General features: G+C 38.7%; 1 protein-coding gene across 24 annotated transcripts in view; it reads right to left on the bottom strand.

Annotated features, from left to right (window-relative positions):
• Nucleotides 1-20,143, bottom strand: part of TTN (titin) — a 252,740-nt gene that overhangs the window by 10,591 nt on the left and 222,006 nt on the right. For all 24 annotated transcript variants that reach the window (XM_075180515.1, XM_075180537.1, XM_075180524.1 and 21 more), the window contains 31 exons: nt 19,824-20,120; nt 19,109-19,696; nt 18,717-19,019; nt 18,204-18,500; nt 16,364-16,651; nt 15,951-16,250; nt 15,556-15,858; nt 15,134-15,439; nt 13,267-15,033; nt 12,883-13,176; nt 12,189-12,476; nt 11,654-11,953; nt 9,465-11,531; nt 9,069-9,371; nt 8,405-8,710; nt 7,940-8,230; nt 7,539-7,838; nt 7,143-7,448; nt 6,324-6,629; nt 5,955-6,236; nt 5,176-5,769; nt 4,800-5,087; nt 4,409-4,708; nt 3,769-4,071; nt 3,332-3,634; nt 2,640-3,224; nt 2,217-2,522; nt 1,822-2,121; nt 1,125-1,700; nt 729-1,034; nt 32-625 (listed from right to left, as the gene is read on the bottom strand). In XM_075180515.1, coding sequence (XP_075036616.1) covers nt 32-625; nt 729-1,034; nt 1,125-1,700; nt 1,822-2,121; nt 2,217-2,522; nt 2,640-3,224; nt 3,332-3,634; nt 3,769-4,071; nt 4,409-4,708; nt 4,800-5,087; nt 5,176-5,769; nt 5,955-6,236; nt 6,324-6,629; nt 7,143-7,448; nt 7,539-7,838; nt 7,940-8,230; nt 8,405-8,710; nt 9,069-9,371; nt 9,465-11,531; nt 11,654-11,953; nt 12,189-12,476; nt 12,883-13,176; nt 13,267-15,033; nt 15,134-15,439; nt 15,556-15,858; nt 15,951-16,250; nt 16,364-16,651; nt 18,204-18,500; nt 18,717-19,019; nt 19,109-19,696; nt 19,824-20,120 — 13,947 coding nt within the window. The remainder of the gene's footprint in view (nt 1-31; nt 626-728; nt 1,035-1,124; nt 1,701-1,821; nt 2,122-2,216; nt 2,523-2,639; nt 3,225-3,331; nt 3,635-3,768; nt 4,072-4,408; nt 4,709-4,799; nt 5,088-5,175; nt 5,770-5,954; nt 6,237-6,323; nt 6,630-7,142; nt 7,449-7,538; nt 7,839-7,939; nt 8,231-8,404; nt 8,711-9,068; nt 9,372-9,464; nt 11,532-11,653; nt 11,954-12,188; nt 12,477-12,882; nt 13,177-13,266; nt 15,034-15,133; nt 15,440-15,555; nt 15,859-15,950; nt 16,251-16,363; nt 16,652-18,203; nt 18,501-18,716; nt 19,020-19,108; nt 19,697-19,823; nt 20,121-20,143) is intronic.

Genomic DNA, 20,143 nt, shown 5'->3' with positions numbered 1-20,143 from the left:
TCAACAGATAATTTGTAGAAATTATGTTTACCTTCCACATCCAAGGAAGCGGTAGCAGAAATAGATCCTCCTTGGTTGGTGGCTCTGATTTGGTAGACTGTGGCATCGTCTTCAAAGACATTTGTAATGACAAGCTGATAGTATCCACCTTTATATTCTTGTAGCTTCACCTTTTCTCCATCTGGAAGTATCTCTTTACCTTGTTTAAACCATTTAACAACAGGTTTGGGATGGCCAGTGACTTTGCAGACAAAGGTAGCAGTGCTCCGGTACTTCACATTTAGGTTTCTTAGTTCTTCCTTAAACTGTGGAGCACGGATTGGTACATCAGATTTAGGAACCATAGGTTCAGATATTTCACTCCATTCGCTTTCACCTCCAATGTTTTCACATTTAACACGGAATTCATATTCCAGGTCTTCAATTAGGGCACTGACAGAATAGACTGTCTCGTGAATTTCCTCTGTTGTGACTGAGATCCATTTGTTCTGCTTCTTCTCACGTTTTTCAAGGAAGTAATTTGTAATCTTTGCACCTCCATCACTAGCTGGTGGCTTCCATGATACCACACAGGAATCCTTTGTGATGGCTGTGACCGCTGGTTTAGCTGGAGTTCCTGGTTTTTCTGCAATTAAAATGTGTAATAGTTTAGTAACATATTTCTAAATCTAAAAATAAAACATTTTGTACATGATGGAACATAGTGATGTACATGAAACTGTACTCACCAAATGGACTCTTGATTACAACAATAGAGGATATCTCCAAAGCTTCACTGATACCGTATAAGTTTTGTGCAGAAACACGGAAGTAGTAGCCAGAATTTTCATTCAGATTAACAATTCGGCAGGTGGTTCCAGAAATAGAGGAAGACACTAGATGCCACTCTCCACCTTCCTTAGCTTCGCAACGTTCCACCACATAGTTGGTCACCATTGATCCACCATCATCTTCTGGTGCTTTCCAGCTGATTACTACTGAATTTTTCAGTAAAGCATCCACAACTATTGGACCTGTGGGTTTGTCTGGTTTATCTGTGGAGAAAACAAAATATGTTAAGTACATTTGTATTTCAGAAAGTAAATAGGAACATTAACCAACAATGTTTTTATAAGCAAACATACCTTGTATATCCACATTAAGCACTGTATCAACACTTCCAAATATGTTGCTTAGTTGCACCTTGTATTTTCCAGCATGGCTCTTGTGCTGCACATTCTTTATGACAAGGTGAGAATAGTGTTCTGTGTTCTCAATGGTGATATTTTCAGTAGATTTCAATGGTTTTTTGCCATGGAACCATGTAATGGCCGGCACCGGACGTCCAATATATGCCACATGAAGGCGAAGTGTTGTACCTACGCCTGCATAGTACTTCTCCTTGAGAGGGAATCCAGGATGGAACTGCGGAGTCGCTTCTAACAGCAGTTTGCCACTTGTTTCAATTTCTCCAGCATCATTGACTGCAATACAAGTGTAGAGGCCTTCGTCTTCCTGTTCTTCTGTCAAGATTGTGAGTGAGTGGTTACGTCCATCTGAGGACATTTTGTACTTGCGGCTTTGTGTCAGCTCTTTGCCAAAGCGATACCATTTGATGTCAGGCAACGGTCTTCCGACAATCTGGCAGGTTAATTTGGCGCTTTCTCCCAGTTTGCTAGTGACATCCTTCATTTCTAGTCTTAGACCTGGAGCTTCCCCAGCTGTGTACAAAAAACAAATGCAGAAATATTTTAATGAACAGAACAGGAGCATATAACTGTTCCCAAATGTGAATATGACCATAGCAATTTGCTTGGCAAAACACTAATAATGTAGACTCACAGGTAAGCTTAGTCTTCACTGTCATTGCTGTTCTGCGAGGTCTGCTGGTTCCAGTTTCATTTTCTGCAAAAACTCTAAATTCATATTCCGTAGCTTCCAGCAAGCCACCCATGATGAAATGTCTGTCTTTGACGCGTTCCTTATTGCATTTCTTCCATGCACTGTCTCCAGACTGGCGGTATTCAACCCAATAACCAAGGATCTCTTTCCCACCATCACACTCTGGTTTATCCCATTGTATTGTTATACTATCCTTTGATACAGATGTAATTTCAATGTCACCTGGTTGACTTGGCTTATCTGTATAATGCAAGTAAAATACATTTTAGTATCAAAGGCATTGTTTTAGACTGATTTGTCAAAAAATAGTGTTACCAAAATGTGGGCCAACTTACCAAATGGATCTTTGCAAATCACTGAGTCAGATGACGGACTTGGCTCACTCAAGCCAATATCATTTTGTGCAAGAATACGGAACTGATATTCAGCATCTGGTACAAGTCCAGTGATTGAATACATAGTTGTAGTAACATGGGTCTTATTGTGTCTAACCCATTTATCTGTGGTAGACTCTTTACGGTCAATATAGTATCCTGTGACTCGAGAACCACCATCATCTCTAGGTCGAGACCAAGATAAGCTGACTGAGCTCTTTGTGACATCCACAATTTCTGGTGGGTTGCTTGGAGGTTCTGGTACATCTGCAATTTGATAAGTACTTAATTAATATCGGTTCATAACTTGCTATACATTTGATTGTTAACATAAGAACTTAGAGCTGCGTTATATTTATAAAAGAAATAACCATAAATACGTACTCAGAGGTGTCTTTGGTATGACAGCTTCTTCTGATTTTAATGGACGACTAACACCAAATTGGTTTTCACTTGAAATACGGAAATGATATTCAATATTTTCTTTGAGTCCTTTAACCACTAAAGATGTTGCTTTTACACGTGAATCAACTGTATACCAAGCAGCCTTTGGCACTTCTCGTCTTTCAACAATGTAGCCAAGGATATCAGAGCCACCATCATCTGCAGGTGCTCTCCAGCTTACTCTTACAGAACGTGCCTGGATGTCATCATATTCCAGTGGACCTTCTGGAGTGTCTGGGCTTCCAATAACTTTCACCTTAATGTAAACTGCCTTTTTGCCACATTTGTTTTCAAGCATTAGGTCATAAGTTCCAGAGTCTTCGCGGACAGCATCCTTGATGACAAGTTCAGTATGTGTGTCAGAAGTTGCAATCATAGCTCTCTTGCTTACATCACGACCTTCCTTGGTCCATTTACATATTGGAATGGGTTTGCCCTTTATTGGTATTGTTATTCTGATTGCACTGCCTTGTCTTACTATGAGACCTTCCTGGTATTTTGTATCCAAATCATAATCAGGATATGCTGCAAACAGAAATGTATTTTGTTAGATAATTTATATATAAATCATTCCATATGAATTTGTTATTAAACCTTAACTTAAAACAGGTTAAGCGGATTGAATGTCTTACCAAGCATTTCAGTGATTTTGACAGTTCCTGGAACATCAGCTGGTTCTCCCGGTCCTCCAGCATTGCATGCTAGCACACGGAACCTGTATTCTGCTCCTTGTGGAAGGTGTGTAAGAGTATATTCACAGATTTTAGTTGGAGTAGTATTGCATTTGGTCCATTCATATTGATCGATCTTTTGCATTTCAATTAAGTAACCAGTGACTTTGGATCCTCCTTCCTCTTCTGGTGGACTCCATGCTAAAGACACGGATGTTCTTGTGGTATCAGTAACTCTTGGATTCTGAGGCTTGGCAGGAGGAGCTGTAAAATGTAGTTGCAAAATACATAAATGAAATCCAAAAATATATCACACATTTGATTTTTTTCCCCACTAAGAAACTAAATTATGTGTGTAGCACAATAAGCAATATCTGTAAATCATGTATTTAAATTACCTATTGGATCCATTGCGACTGCGGATTTAGGAGAGCGGCTTGGTTTTCCAACACCTCTTGCATTTATAGCTGTAACACGATGTTCATATTCCAAGCCTTCAATAAGTCCAGTAGACCGGTAGCGTGTCATTGTCACTGGTACTTTATTGGCACGGACCCAGCGCTCAGCTCTAACCTCTTTTCGTTCCACAATATAACCAATGATCTGGGAACCTCCATCTTCACCTGGTGGGTTCCAAGATAGGGTCATGCCATCACGTGAAACATCAAACACTTGTGGAGTCTCTGGTGGTCCAGGAATACCTGAAATTATATATTTGAATAATAAGACTATTGTACCGCACAGGTTTAACAAATGTTTTTTTTGAGTGAAAAATAGGAGCAATATACAGAATGCGCCAGTAAAATAAATATTCACAACACACTGATTTATGTCTTGAAATTGTTAGTTAAATACGAACTGTTTCAGTAAAACAAAGAAGATAATGGAAGGAAATATTTAACCTGGTATTTAGTATAGAACCTGTATCGATTTAATTAAAATATATTTTCCTTCTTAATAGTTTTTATTGATGTATTTAGGTATTGGGACTATACGAAAGCCTTAAATGTTATTTTACCTTTAATAGAATGTACTTACTAATTCTGCTCTTGCACTCTACAACTTCAGACTGCAAGTATGAACCAATGCCAAAGCGGTTTGTAGCTGCCACTCTGAATACATATTCAGTGCCTTCAGTGAGTCTTGTGAATTTATACATTGCTCTTGTAACAGACTCAGAGACTGGTAACCATCCAGGGCGGTGAGCATCCCGTTGTTCCACAACATAGCCACTAACTGTAGCTCCACCATCCATCAGCGGTGGTTGCCAAGAGATAGCAACAGATGTAGCGTCAACTTCATCAATAGAAATTGGTCCAATAGGTGGTCCAGGTTTGTCTGTTATAAAAAAAAAGATATATATATATATTATTATCAGCATGTTCTGTCTGGAGCAAACCATAAGAGTAAAGTGCAATATAGTGCTCACCAAGAATAATGACTTTAATTGTTTCAGCAACTGTTCCAGTTGTGTTTTTAAGTTCAAGTGTATAATCTCCAGTATCATTGATAGTAGTCTCACGAATGGTTAAATGAGCTACTTTATTCACAGTTTCAATCTTAACCCGGTCAACCTCTTTTATCTTGGATCCAGCAAAGAACCATGACACAGCCGGAGGAGGACGCCCATGAATGGGTATGGCGAGCTCGATGGGCCTGCCACTTGGCACATGTACAGTCTTCTGAGGTATACCAGCCAGATCAATGGAAGGAAGCACTATAAAAATGCATAGAAACAGGTAAGTCTCAAAAATGACACAAATACTGTACATAAAATGAGTTACTTGACACATTATTTCTTGTACCTTTCTGGTCTTGCACGGTTACTGCAGTTACAATCTCCCGTGGTTCAGATACTCCCTTCTGGTTTTGGGCTCTAACTCTGAACAAATACTGTTCACCTTCATTTAATGATGTAATGATATAATTAAGGACTGTTGGTTTTAGTGTTGCAACCTTCATCCATTTCTCTGTTCCAGCCCTACAAGCTTCAATTACATAGCCAGTAAGTCTGCTACCACCATCATGAAGAGGCTTCTCCCATGCAAGAGACACTGTGGATTTAGTAATATCAACAATTTCAAGTTTTTGTGGTAGCATCGGAACTTCAGACACTAAGACTGCATCTGATGTTTCACATGGTTCACCGATGCCATAAATGTTTTCTGGCAAAACTCTGAAGTAGTACATTAATCCTTCTACTAAACCAGTGATTCTGTAAATTGACTTATTGCATTTTGTGGTTACGGTCTTGAAGGCTCTCATAGCAGCTTCACGTCTTTCAATGATGTAATTATTTACTGGAGCTCCACCATCCAAAGCAGGCACATCCCAAGTAATTGTGACTGATTCTTTGGAGACCTCTTTGACCTTCACTGAGCCACATGGGCCTGGTGAATCTGTGAAAGAGACAAGCATGATGTATTAATTATTTCTATACTGTTATTGTTTTCAACAACTTTGGGGGCTTATGCACAAAACAACTAACTTGCACTTAATGTTTGCTTTTCAATGGGCATTACCGCAAAGTATAAAAAGAAAGGTCATATTTACAAAAATAAATAAAAAAGGAAATATATCTTACCATAAACCTTGACAACGACTGTTGCTGACTTCTTGCCGGATTGGTTAACAGCCTCAATGATGTACTTTCCAGCATCATATCTGTTCACCTTTTCGATAACAAGTAAGGTATAGCTGTCTGTTATATCGATAAAGGCTCGGCTTGCCAAGTCGACACCTTCCTTTCTCCATGTGATTATCGGAGAAGGTCTTCCAGATACAGATACCATGAGACGTAGTGAGCCCCCTGCTCTGACTGTAACAATCTTTTTAAGGTCATCAGCAAGCTCCAGATCAGGAATTTCTAATAAAATAAATGAATATAATTAATAAATGTCACCAAAGACTATCTACATGATTAAAGCATGAATAAATAGAAGTTTTATTATACCTATTCTTTCAACTGGTTCAATTTCAGCTGATGATTCACTAAAGTCACTTGTGCCATTTACATTTGTTGCAGAGACTCTGAAGCGATATTTATGACTGGTCTTTAGACCTGTCAAGGTAAACTCAGTATTTCTAAGGAGGGTAGTAGTGTGTGGTCTGTACCACTGTTCACTGCCTTCTTCTTGTACTTCAAGAATATAGCCCAAAATATCAGAACCCCCATCATACAAGGGCTTTGACCATGCCAAGCTAATACTCTGTTTGGTGGTATCCACAACTCTTGGAGCAGATGGAGCAGCTGGGGTATCTGAAAGCAAAGTGAAAATAAACATTATATTGACAGTCACAGGTAAAATTTGCCCCATGGAATTTTGACCCTGAAAATGTTTATAGTGTTTATGACTCACCAGTTACCAATTGCCAGTGCTGATGTTCTATAAATACCTTTTTTTTTTATTATGCATGATGTTTAAGGTAAGATTTGCCAAAGCAGTGATTTAAATGCTAAGTTAGTGTATTATGATTATATTCAATGTCATTTGTATGAAAATGGAATGTGTACCTTATTTCACCAATCTATAACTTGTCTGTCCCATCACAGCTTCCGTAGGTTTAAACTTTACTTCCCACATGCAATGCACTCTGTAAACACTCAGCTCTTTTGCTTGTGCAAGTAGTTTGTGTGCTAGCGCTTAGTTTTTTTTATCCTTCTAGTAAATGGAGAAGTTTTTCATTGGCTACTGAGTGTTCTGTTCTTTAATATTGCAAAAGTAGAGTTCTGTAATTCTACATATTTACTGACATATAAGTGAAAACTTACAGCTAGGTTCTTTGCACAACACATATGGTGATGATTCACTGGGTTCACTGTTTCCGGCTGCATTGACTGCACTGACACGGAATTGGTATTCACTGCCTTCTAGTAATCCGGTGACCTTCAATCGTGTGTCATAAATAGTATAGTCTTTGTTGACTCTTGTCCATCTCACACTCTTCTTTTCTCGTTTATCTACAATGTAAGTGCTGATTTCATTGCCGCCATCTGATTCTGGTTTAAGCCACTGGATAATGACATGGTCCTTGCTAGCACCAATAGCTTCAGGTGCACCAGGTGATGATGGAATAGCTGTCAAAAATACGTAATATTAAAGATGTGTGCAAACGTCAACTTGGAAACCATGTACATTATAAGTGAAATTAGAGTATTTCTACTTACTAAATGTGTTTCTTGCAATGATAGATTCAGACTCGAGTGGAAGACCTGGTCCATATTTATTAACCGCTCTTATGCGGAATATATACTCATTGTTTTTGATTAATCTTGTCACATTGCATGAAAGTGTCTGGCACTCAGGCTCAACGATCACCCAATTGAGTCGACTGGTTTCGCGTCTTTCTACAATATAGTGAGTTATCTCAGCACCTCCATCTTCTTGTGGTGCATTCCAGGCCAGAGTGCATTTCTCATCTGTAACTCTACTGATGGTTATTTTGCCTGCACAAGCACCTGGGGAATCTAAAAAAATAGCAAAATATGGACATTTGTTAATAACATTTTTCTTAAATACTATGATTTTGGTAAATGCAATGTGTAGCCTACTGTATAGATGTACTTACCAAGTACTTTAACAAGCACAGAAACAGACTTTGTTCCACTTGCATTCTTAACTGTTAAAGTATATTTGCCAGTATCACCTCTGTCACAGAATTTGACAATTGCAACAGCCCGTTTACTGGTGTATTGTAGAGAAATCTTTTCACAGAGTTCCAGTTCCTTTTCACCCTTAGACCAGAACACCTTTGGTTCTGGTTTGCCACCAATAGAGGCATCAAGGACAAGATCAGAACCGGCTCTTATAGTCACAACATCTCCTTGGAGTTTGCTGTCAAGTTCAGCTTTGGGTGGTGCTAAAGAAAGAAAATACATTGAAATGAGTAATTAGCAATGTTACCTAAAATATTTTAACTACTGCATACTGAATTTTTTTAAATCCTATAAAAGGTAGACATTATTTTGTTTACTTATTCATTTTATATTAAAGAGGGTTAATACAGAAAATAAAATTTGATAGATATACTCACAATATTCATCTTTGCAAGTGACAGCACCGGTGGACTGTGATGGGGCACTTATTACACCAAAAGCATTTTTGGCAAGTACACGGAACTCATAAACTTCTCCTTCACTTAGAGCTGTCACATTGAAGACATTTTCTGAAATTGTGGTGTAGTTGCATTTCAGCCAACGTCCATCTCCAGTTTCATTGAATGGTTTGCGTTCTACGATATAACCAACAATTTGGCTACCACCATCATAAAGTGGAGTAGACCAGCTCAGTGCAACTGAAGATCTTGTAACATCTGTCACTTCTGGTCTTCCTGGTGGATCTAAAAAAATTGGAAGAATGTTTAGAGCTTCTAAAATGGAAATTATATCCTTAACAATATTTTCACTTTGTATAAATGATGACAGTTGAGCAAGTGGCCGTCAAGTCATATTCTACCATGTTGAATGTTCAAAGGGACACTTTAAATATATATAATGGAATGGAAATGTACATTCTAAATCATGATACTGAGGTTGCCCAGTCATTTATGACAATAACATTTTGCATAGACAATTTAAAACACTATAATGAACCTATTAGTATTAAAACTTTAGAGAAGTGAAATATGTATGTGCTTTTGTATTAGGTGTCTGTAATACTTAAAGTAGTTACTGTTTTAGGGTTAGGTATTTACTCACCAACAGGATTTTGAGCCATTAGAGGTCTTGAAGCTTCACTAGCCTTGCTGATACCAGCAGCATTCAGGGCATATGCTCTGAACTGGTATTCAAGACCTTCAACCAATCCTGATACTTTGTAATTACAATCATAACATGGGATCTTGTTATCCTTCACCCATAGGATGGTGTTACGTTCTTTCTTTTCAATCCAGTATCCTGTAACTTTGCTTCCGCCATCATGATATGGTTCTTCCCATCGGATGCCCATGGCATTGGCAGAAACAGAATATACTTCTGGTCTAGTTGGTGGGCTTGGCGGTACTAATAGGATGTAAGAAAGACAACAAATGTATTATTGATTATTACCTTATAATGCACACTGCTATATATAAATAAAGCAAATAGGTTCCTTACCAAAAGGATGTTCAGCAACAATAGGGGTCGATTCAACAGGTTTGCTGACACCAAATCTGTTCTCTGCACTGACACGGAAAGTGTATTCCATGTATTTTGTAAGGTGGGTAACTTTAATCTGGGTGCGCTTCACACTAGAGTTAACAAGTTGCCATGCTGTTGTACCAGATTCACGTTTCTCAACAATGTAGTTTGTGATATCTGTTCCACCATTATCTTCAGGTTCAGCCCAAGACAATACACATGACTCGGCAGACACAGAAGAAACTTCAATAGGATCTGTGACGGGACCTGGTCTTCCAATCACAATTACTGTGACAGTAAATGTTTTGACACCAGCTGTATTTTCAAGTGTCAAGTAATATCTTCCTGAGTCACCTCTCCTGCTGTCCTTGACAGTCAAGGTTGTTCTGTCCTTTGTTGTTTTAATGTTTACTCTGTCAGTTTCCTTGAGTCTCATTTCCTCCAATTTCCAAGTCACCTTTGGTACTGGACGCCCACTTAATGGTATGTCAATTGTGAAATTGCTTCCTGCTTTGCAGGTAATAAGTTGTCTGGTGATGCCACTTAGGTCAGCTGTAGGCTCAATTTGAGGTTCCTTTATAATGACAGAGGAGAATGCTTCTCTAGGCTCACTGTGTCCAGCATCATTTTTGGCACGAACACGGAACTCATATTCATTATTTTCAGTGAGGTTATTAATGGTTAGAGTTAAAAGTTTTGTTTGACCAGCTTCAATCCAGTGGTCTGATCCTTTCTGTTTCATTTCAATAAGGTAGGAGGATATACGACTACCACCATCATGCTCAGGTTTAAGCCAAGCTAATGTCACAGATGACTTGCTTGTATCTATAATGTCTAATCTCTTTGGCGCTGCTGGTTCTTCAGTTGCTACAATGGGTTCTGGTGTCTCATAAGGCTCACCTACACCATATTCATTTTCTGCAGAAACGCGGAAGTAGTATGGTTGACCTTCTCCAAGATCTCCCGCCTTAATTATCTGTCTACTACATTTTTCACTGACCACTTGCCAGCTGCGTCGGCTTGCTTCTCGTCTTTCCACAACATAATGATGAATACGTGCACCTCCATCAATGATTGGCGCATCCCATAGTAATGTAACAGATCCTCTTGTCACATCCTTGAATGTAATTGGGCCTGGTGGTCCAGGAGAATCTAGCACTTTGACGGTAAATGTGATAGACTTGCTGCCACTGTTGTTCTCTACAGTGAAAGTGTATTTTCCTGCATCATATCTGTTACAGTCCTCCACAGTCAGTGTGCTGAATGAGTCTGTAGTTTGAATGTCAGCCCTAACACTCAGGTCACTGTCTGGTTTTGCCCAAATAGCAGTTGGTGTAGGTCTTCCTTTGAAAGCAATGAACAGGCGAATACTTGCCCCAGCTCTAACAATATGGGTCTGCTTGAAGTTGGCATCAATATCAATTTCAGGAGATGTTACTCTGTCAGCAGTTTGTACTGTAGCAGGTACTTCACAGCTATCTCCTTTGCCTGCTCCGTTCACTGCAGAAACTCTGAATTTGTAGTTTTCACCAGCCTCAAGATCAACAATGGTGTACTTTGTGGCCACTACAGCTTCGACATTCACTTTGTGCCATTCGCCAAGATCAGCTTTGCACATTTCAATGATGTATCCTATAATTTCCATTCCACCATCAAATGCTGGTCTTGTCCATTCCAAGCTCACTGATGTTTTGGTGGTGTCACTCACTTTGACAATGCTGGGTGCACTAGGTGGATTCACAGGCTCTTTGCATTTAATTAACCTGGATATGCCACTTGGTTCACCAACTCCTGCAGCATTTTCAGCCATTACACGGAACTCATACTCATTGTCTTCAACCAGGCCAGTTACTCTAAATCTGTTCTCAGTGATGGGTTTCTTGCTGGATACTTTAACCCAACGCAGGCTCTTCTTCTCCCTTCTTTCTAAGATATAATGCTTGATTTCATTTCCTCCATCAGATTTTGGTCTTGCCCATGTTACGGTTATGCTGTCACCAGTTACATGAGTAGAATCTGGCAGTCCAGGTGCATCTGGAACAGCTAGCAAAGACAAGCATAAGCAATTAATAACATGGCAGTTATAACATAGTAACTGTCTATTATTTATTTTCATATTTAGCATTTATCATCTATTTTTGTTTAGCAATATACTGTTGACTTACTGTATTGTATTTGTGCAATGACTGGATCTGAATCAAGTGGTTTACCAACACCAAACTTATTTGCTGCAGAGACACGGAATTGATACTCGTTGCCCTTGATCAATTTAGTAATGGTATAAGTACATCCTTCACACTGGTCAGTGACCTGGGCCCAGGACAATCTGCTTGTCTCTCGTTTTTCAATGACGTAATTAGTTATTGCAGAGCAGCCATCATTGTCAGGAGGATCCCACCATAAGGTTAACTTTTCACCACTGATATTGCTGAATCTTATAGGTCCACCAACTGGTCCAGGTGTATCTGGAAAAAAATCAGATATAGTTATTTAAAAATGTTATTGATAATTTTTTTTAAACTGTTCCAAAATTCATGTAATATTATTCTTTATGATCTAAATGCCTGAATATATAAAACAGCTTGGAGAACAAGAAGGCAGACTATAGTTAATAAAAGTAAATGGGGTTCTCAAATGTCCACTTATGCTTTAAAGGTTTGAAGGACATGGAGTATGAATATTAATTCATCTTAATCATACCTTGCACCCGTATTGTCATATCGGCTCTCTTGGTCCCTGATGAGTTCTTGGCTTCTACAGTGTACACACCACGATGGTCACGTGTGGCGTCTCTTACAAAGATAGTGCTGAATCCAATTGTGTTAGTTATTTCGACAACAAGCTTCTTTGCAATTTCTTTGCCATCTTTCAGCCAAACAATTTGAGGTACTGGACGTCCTTTAATCATAGCTTTAACTCTGATGCTTTCTCCGGCCTTAACAGTAAGTCCTTCAAAGTGTTCAGGTCCGAACTCAATGGATGGAGAAACTATAAATGAAATAAAGATTACATTAAAATATTGCAGTACTAGCTAAATTACTTTAACTCCAACATTTCACATTTGTTCTGCTTTGCATTCCCTACTATAAATGTCATACTTTTGGGGGGTCGGAGAGGGCTTTGTTTTGGTACCTTAGTGAGATAAATATGTTGCTACTTTAATTGCATCAGACAGGTTTCCACAGTTACTTTAACAATTAGCAAAACCCCAGAAGGATGTGTGTGTGTGTGTGTGACAAGTCCACCACTATTAAATCCAGCATACACTGGATCTAGCAGTGCTGGACTGGCAGGGAAATCCATGGAATTTACAGGCTGTATATGTCATTGATTACTAAGAAACTTCCCTGATAATTTGAAATTATAAACTTATTTGATAAAACGAGATACTTACTGCTTTCATCTCTTGTCATGATGTATCCAGAAGACTGTGAAGGTGGGCTAATTGTTCCAACAGCATTTCTTGCAATTATTCTAAATTCAAACCGGTCACCTGGGCTTAGCCCGGTCACTGTATATTGACATTCAGAAACATCGGTAAAGTTGCACCTGAGCCAACGATCGTTGCCAAGGCGCTTTTCAATGCTGTAGGCCACAATTTTACTGCCTCCATCACGCTTTGGTGGGTTCCATTTAAGTGTAACTGTTTCCCTAGTGACATCAATATAGTCAGGTGTTCCAGGTGGATCTAGAAATATTCAACGAAACAATAATTACTTTATGACAAAAATATATTTTGTTATGATAAAAGACTTAACAAATTCTTTGTGATACTTACCGACAGGGGACACAGCCAGGGTATATTTGCTTGGTTCGCTTGCTGGGCTAAGGCCAGCACTATTTTCTGCCAGGGCTCGGAACTGGTAATCCAGACCTTCAATAAGCCCAGTAATTCTATATTCCCGATTAGATAGTGGTGAAGTGTTGACTCGTTGCCATAATATGCTGTTTCGTTCTTTCTTTTCAACATAGAAGCCTGAAACTTCAGAGCCTCCATCATAGATTGGTGCATCCCAGGAGATAGACATTCCATCACTTGTAACATTGTAAACAACTGGCTTCCCAGGTGGGCCTGGTGTTCTAAACTGGTGTTTAGCAATAACATCGATAGAGTTCAGTGGGGGACTCACACCATATCTGTTTTCAGCACGTATCCTAAACTGGTACTCTAGTCCTTTAACCAGATTTGGAATCTTAAAAGCTGTTCTTACAACACTGGAGCAAACCATCTTCCAGTTGGTCTGAGAAGTTTCACGCTTTTCAATGCTGTAAGATGTAATTTCTCCTCCACCATCATCGTCTGGAGCATCCCATGATATAAGGATGCTATCTGCTCTTATTTCATCAAATCGAATAGGTCCCTTTGGCTTAGATGGAGGACCAAGTGTTATAACTGTGATTACATATGACTTACGAGCAACACCATTATCAAGAATCAATGTGTACTTTCCACCATTTTCTTTCTTAACATTTTTGATGCTAAGACTTAGTTTGGCTTCAGTTTTCTTAAATCTCAAATGTTCACTTTCTTTAAGAGGGGCATTGTCCTTTAACCAAGATATAGTTGGTCTAGGTTTACCCTTGTAAGGCACCTCTATGTGCACATTGTGCCCAATTCGTACAGTGATTTGTCCTCCAAGTATTTCAGATATGTCTGCTTCAGGTGTAATAACATAATCTTTAACAGTAATGGGCCCAATAGTTGCCCCATCACTCAATCCTTTCTCATTTTTAGCTGTGACTCTGAATTCTATAACTGAAAGCTCCTTTAACTTGGTGATCTCAAATTCGCATGCTTTGCTGATACCTGCATGTGACCATTCTTTATCATCTTTCAGTTTGCTTTCCAGTACATATTCACTGACAATGCTGCCACCATCGTGATCTGGTTTGTTCCAAGCAAGGGTGACAGATGTTTTAGTGGAGTCTTTCATTATCAGATCTCTTACTGGTCCTGGGATTTCAGATGCTTTCACAGGCTCTGTCGTGTCACATGGCTCTCCCAGGCCATTCTCATTTTCTGCAATAACTCTAAAAAAGTAGGATGTTTTCTCTGACAATTTGGTAATCTTGAATGATGTATGAGAACATTTAGTTGTTACAGCAGCCCAGGCTCTCTTGGTGGCATCTCTCTTTTCAATAACATAGTTAGTGACTTCAGCTCCACCATTCACAAGAGGAGGCTCCCATACCAGTGTAACAGTGCCACGGGTAACATTCTTAATTTGTAGATTCTGACACTCGGCTGGGGTATCAAGCACCTTGACTGTAACAAATGTGGATTTTGGCTGGCCAACACCATTTTCTATAGTCAAAACATACTTTCCGGTGTCATACCGTGTGACCTGAGAAATATCAACCAATGTTGAGGATTCTGTGTTGTGAATATTATATCTTGCATCATTACTAATATTTTTCTCTCCCTTTCTCCATGTTACACTTGGTGCAGGTCTTCCTTTGAATGGAATCATTAACTGAACATCTTCACCTGCCTTTGCGACTATAGATGTTCTAAGTGCAACATCTAGATCAATCTCAGGCTCCTCTGTAAAAAACATACAAAGAAAACATTAGCATAAGCAGCCAAACATTTTGGTATGTGCAGGAAAAAGCAAACAGAATGATAAAAAAAACGTAATGCATACCAAGTATGTCCTTTGCCTGTGCTGGTTCCGTCATCTCAATAGGCTCTCCTTTGCCAGCAGCATTTACAGCTGATACCCTGAAGTAATAGTCAACACCAGGTTTAAGCAGAGAAACAACATATTCAGTTGTTCTGACTTCTCCTTTAGCGCTAACCACGCTCCATTCTTCATTATCTGCTTCTCTGACCTCAACTATATAACTTGTGATTATACTACCACCATCATAGACTGGCTTAGTCCAGTTAAGAGTGATTGATGACTTGGTACTGTCCATAATTTTGAGTTTGGTTGGCTCTCCAGGTTTGTCTGCAAAAATGAGTAAATTTGATCATCAGTTACTACTAATGTTGGTAAATATTAGCATTTAATTATGTTCTTGAAACATGTCACTGAAAACCCCCCAAAAAACTTTAGTGTCTCACCAATAGGATCTACGGCTTTGTAGAAATCTGATGCATCTGAGAATGGACCTTGGCCAGCTGCATTGATGGCACAAACACGGTATTGATATTCACTCTCTTCAGTAAGTCCAGTTACTTTTTGTCGTGTGTCACGGATGGATTCCTTGATGACTTTGAACCACCTCAAGCTCTTTTTGTCACGTTTCTCCAAGTAATATCCATTTATATCACTTCCTCCATCTACAGTGGGTCTACTCCAGGTTACAGTCATTGAATTCTTGGTAATTGTGGCTGCCTCAGGAACACTTGGAGGACCAGGGGTAACTTAAATATAAAACAGAAAATTTAATATCAAATTATACAAAGAGCAGAACTTTACAGAAACATGGTCACATATCAAATTAAATATATCTTACCAAATGCATTTCTTGCTATTACTGGTTCAGCTTCCAGAGGATCTCCAACTCCATATTTGTTTACACCCCTGACACGGAATATGTACTCATTGCCTTTAATGAGTTTGGTAACTGTTATAAGGCATTCCTCGTGCTTTTCTGTGACCAAAGACCACACCACACGACTGGTTTCACGTTTTTCCACAATGTAATGAGTTACCTTTGATCCTCCATCATCTGTAGGTGGCTCCCACATAAAGGTAACCTTTTCAGCAGTGACTGTCTTGAATTGTAAAAGTCCAGCAGGTGGACCAGGTTTATCTATATAGACAAGGCAAGAAAAATGAATATTAGGAAAAAGACTACACATGAAAATACATTTTAAAGTTAAAACATAAAGAAGCCATATTCTTATGCTATTTCTTATTACATACCAAGCATTTGTACTCTGACACTTGCTGAAGCAGAGCCCATAGCATTTTTCAGTTTTAATTCATAAAGTCCACTGTTGACTCGTGAGGCATCCTTAATGAGAACTGATGAAAACTCAGTGGTACTTTCCATAGACACTTGAGCATTAGTCTGTATTTCTTTTCCATTTTTGAACCATTCAATAGTAGGCAGAGGTTTCCCGGAAATGCCAAATGTCAGTTTCACAGCCACTCCAGCCTTGAATTTGACAACATCTGTGTACTCTGGTGGTACATCTATTTGAGGTGCACCTAGAGAATAAAGTGGGAAATTTGTAATACTTGAATACATTGTATATACCAATCTGTTAATTATATATGATGTATGTGGTTCCTTACAGTTTTATAGTAAAAAAAAATGATTCCTTAAAGGCAAAATGTAATGATTGAGGAAAGTGTGGTCATTAAGGCTTGAGCATGCAAAATGAAAGTATTAAAGTCTTTTGTAAATACTATATACACCTAATATATATTTAAAAGCATATTAAAGCTTTTGACACTGTAGAACACTCTGCACTGTTAAACAAACGTTGATGCTTTAGGTATTGGAACACATGTGCTAAAGTGGTTTCACTCCATTTATGAAGAAGATCCCAGCATGTGTCAATCTCTAGCTCCATCTCTAGCCACCAAGATGTTACATGAGGGGCTGCTCAAGGCGCTGTTTCCTTTATTTGTAAATGAACTGCCAGTCTGTAAATTAGTTTCTATTCATATATATGTGGATGATACTGTATTGTATGCACACAGCTCACACTTCTCTGACTTTAAAAATGTATTGTAATCAGATTTCTCTCGGGAACATTGGGTAACTCCAAAAAATCTTTCTTGAAGAGATATCCATGTTATCCTGGTAAAAAGGCTAACCCTACAAAGTGTATGGACCACATATTCACTGTCGTCCCGTGTTTTCCTAAAGTAATTGGAGCCTAGCTATATGTAGGCTGGATCCTCCCCCTCTACTTTGGACTTCCCCATTGTCATAGGCCACCACCTTGCTTTCCCTACCCTCAATTTCTCTTTGTTTTTACTGTTCCCCCTAAAGTTGAAAATTCAATCCATTCTCCGTCGCTTTCAGGTTTATAATCATAATTACCGTTCAACTGTTCTTCCTGATAAGTCTTGCACAATTAACTTTTGGAAGTTATAGTCTAACCTGACTACATCTGAATTGCTTGTTAAATACAATTTAAAAACAAACAAATAAACAAAAAAAAAATAGTTCCTATAGCCAAAAAGTACATTACACAGCATAGGATAATACCAATTATAGACTATGTGGATGTAGTAATTTCTTCAATATGCCATTTGTTTTGCTACAAATCACACCATTGTGATATGCTTGCTGTCCCTGCAGTCTACAAATAAAGGTCAATTTGCATGTTTGCCCTTCAAATAGTTTCTGGACATTTTACTCAATTACTTGAACAGACATTTTACCCCTGCAGCTAACAAGCACTTACTACCTAAGAGCTACCTTCACAAGCCAGCTAATGCTTCCGAAACTCAATAAGGAATGTGGATGCTCTGCCTTCTCAAACTGTCTCCCCATTTCTGGAACAAACCTCTTAAGACCTGTCTTTATAAACTTCTGTCTTTCCACTCTATAAACTCTATGTTTGTAATTGTAACATCGAATGCCTATTGTCAATATTAGGTCAAAAGAGTATATGATGTATCTAGGTCATGAAACGAGAAGTAACTCAGTCTTTTTTTTGTCCCTGGTAAATAGATTTCTAAATAAAATTGCATTTATATATTAAAATTAATATTTTATGTATTTATTTAAAGTTCAGTCACTTACCATAAGTATCAATGCAAGTGATAGGTCCTGCCACGTCTGATGAGTTACTGATAGAACCAACAGCATTCTTTGCAAAGACGCGGAACTCATATTGAGAGCTCTGAGTCAAGCCAGATACAGTAAACTGTGTCTCAATGACATTAGTGAAGCTAGCCTTGGTCCACCGGCCATTTGGATAGTCACGTTTTTCTACAATGTATCCAGTAATTTTACTGCCACCATCATATGCAGGTTTCTGCCAAGCCAAGCTCACAGATACCTTTGAAATGTCTGTGACACGAACATTTCTTGGAGGTTCTGAAAAGGAAATATGATATGACAGGATTAATTTTCTGACTATTTTTTAATTTATTATGTGATGTATAGGATCTGATTATAAATACAAATACACACACACACACACACACACACACACACACACACACACACACACACACACATATATTTATTCAGTCTGTCCTTATATCAATTACAGAAGTATGTCCTTTTAAAAGATATGCATCAATAACTTACCACAGGAGTCAATTGCAAGTACAGGCTCTGATGGATGACTGGCTTTTCCAATACCAGCAGAGTTTTCCGCATACACTCTAAATTCATAGATTAACCCAGGACTGATATTGGTGACCTTGAAGTGACTTGTGCGAATAATTGTCTTGCTGGCTTTCTGCCATAATATGCTGTTCCTGTCTTTCATTTCTAAGTGATATCCAAACACTGCATTGCCACCATTATTGACTGGCTCATGCCAACCAACTGTAATGCTTTCTCGGGTAACATTGTTGACCCAAGGTGTTGATGGTGGTCCAGGTAAAGCTGTAAAAGAAAATATAACAGGTGGTAAGAAACATGTAAAGAACATGAGGAATGGGATTCTAGTAAAGAATACATAGTTTCAAACTTACTGTAAGGAAGCTTGACCGTTACACACACAGAATCTATATGGTCACTGATGCCAAAGCGATTTTCAGCTTTGATGCGGAATTGGTATTCCTCTCCTTTAGTGAGTTTCATGACCTTAGTGACATTTCTAGCCACTGTAGAGGACACTTCAGACCAGGCAGCAGTGCTTGTTTCCCTCTTCAGAACAATGTAGTTGGTAACCTGACTTCCACCATCGTAAGCTGGAGGCTCCCATTGCAGTGTTACACTGTCTTCAGTGACATCGCTGAGGGACACAGGACCTAGAGGAGGGCCTGGCCTGTCTAGTACCACAATCTTGATTTTGGATTTGGTGGTTCCACTAGAGTTGGATGCTGTCAGCTCATATGTTCCAGCATCTGAAGCAACACTTTCTTTAAGATTAATGATTATGCTTTCGGCTGTGGCTTCAGTATTAAATCTTAAAGTTGATTTCACAAGAAGACCATCCCTGGACAGTGTCACCTTAGGAAGAGGTTTACCAGAAATTGGAATGTCAACTTTCAGATTTGAGCCTGCTCTGACATACACGGTGTTACTTGGATAACCTCTCATGTCTATTTCAGGTGATTCTGTAAAATAAAAAATATGGCATTTACAATGATAAACTGTATTTAAAAAGAAAAACATGAATTAAAACATATTTAAAACATGCTAAGAAGGTATGTTCAGCGAATATGTATGTAGTAATATACTTACCAAGCTTTTCTTTAACAGTAACAGGCAGGAGAAGCTCCTTAGGATCACTTAGACCAGCCTGGTTTTCAGCAAAAACTCTGAAGAAATAATCAACATTTTCTTTGAGGCCACGGATATCGTGGTGTGTTGTCTTGACAACTGCACATTTAACCCATTTTTGTTGTCCCTTCTCTAAAGCTTCAACAAGATAGCCTAGAATCTTGCTACCTCCATCATGCTCTGGTTTTGACCAAGCCAATGTTACACTGTCCTTTGTTACATTGGTTACTCCAAGTTTTTCTGGTATACTGGGTCTCTCTGTGAAAAAGATATGTGAAAAT

The sequence above is a fragment of the Mixophyes fleayi genome, chromosome 7, assembly GCF_038048845.1.
Source record: "Mixophyes fleayi isolate aMixFle1 chromosome 7, aMixFle1.hap1, whole genome shotgun sequence".
Lineage (NCBI taxonomy): Eukaryota > Metazoa > Chordata > Amphibia > Anura > Limnodynastidae > Mixophyes > Mixophyes fleayi.
This window is presented reverse-complemented; position numbering and strand designations above follow the sequence as displayed.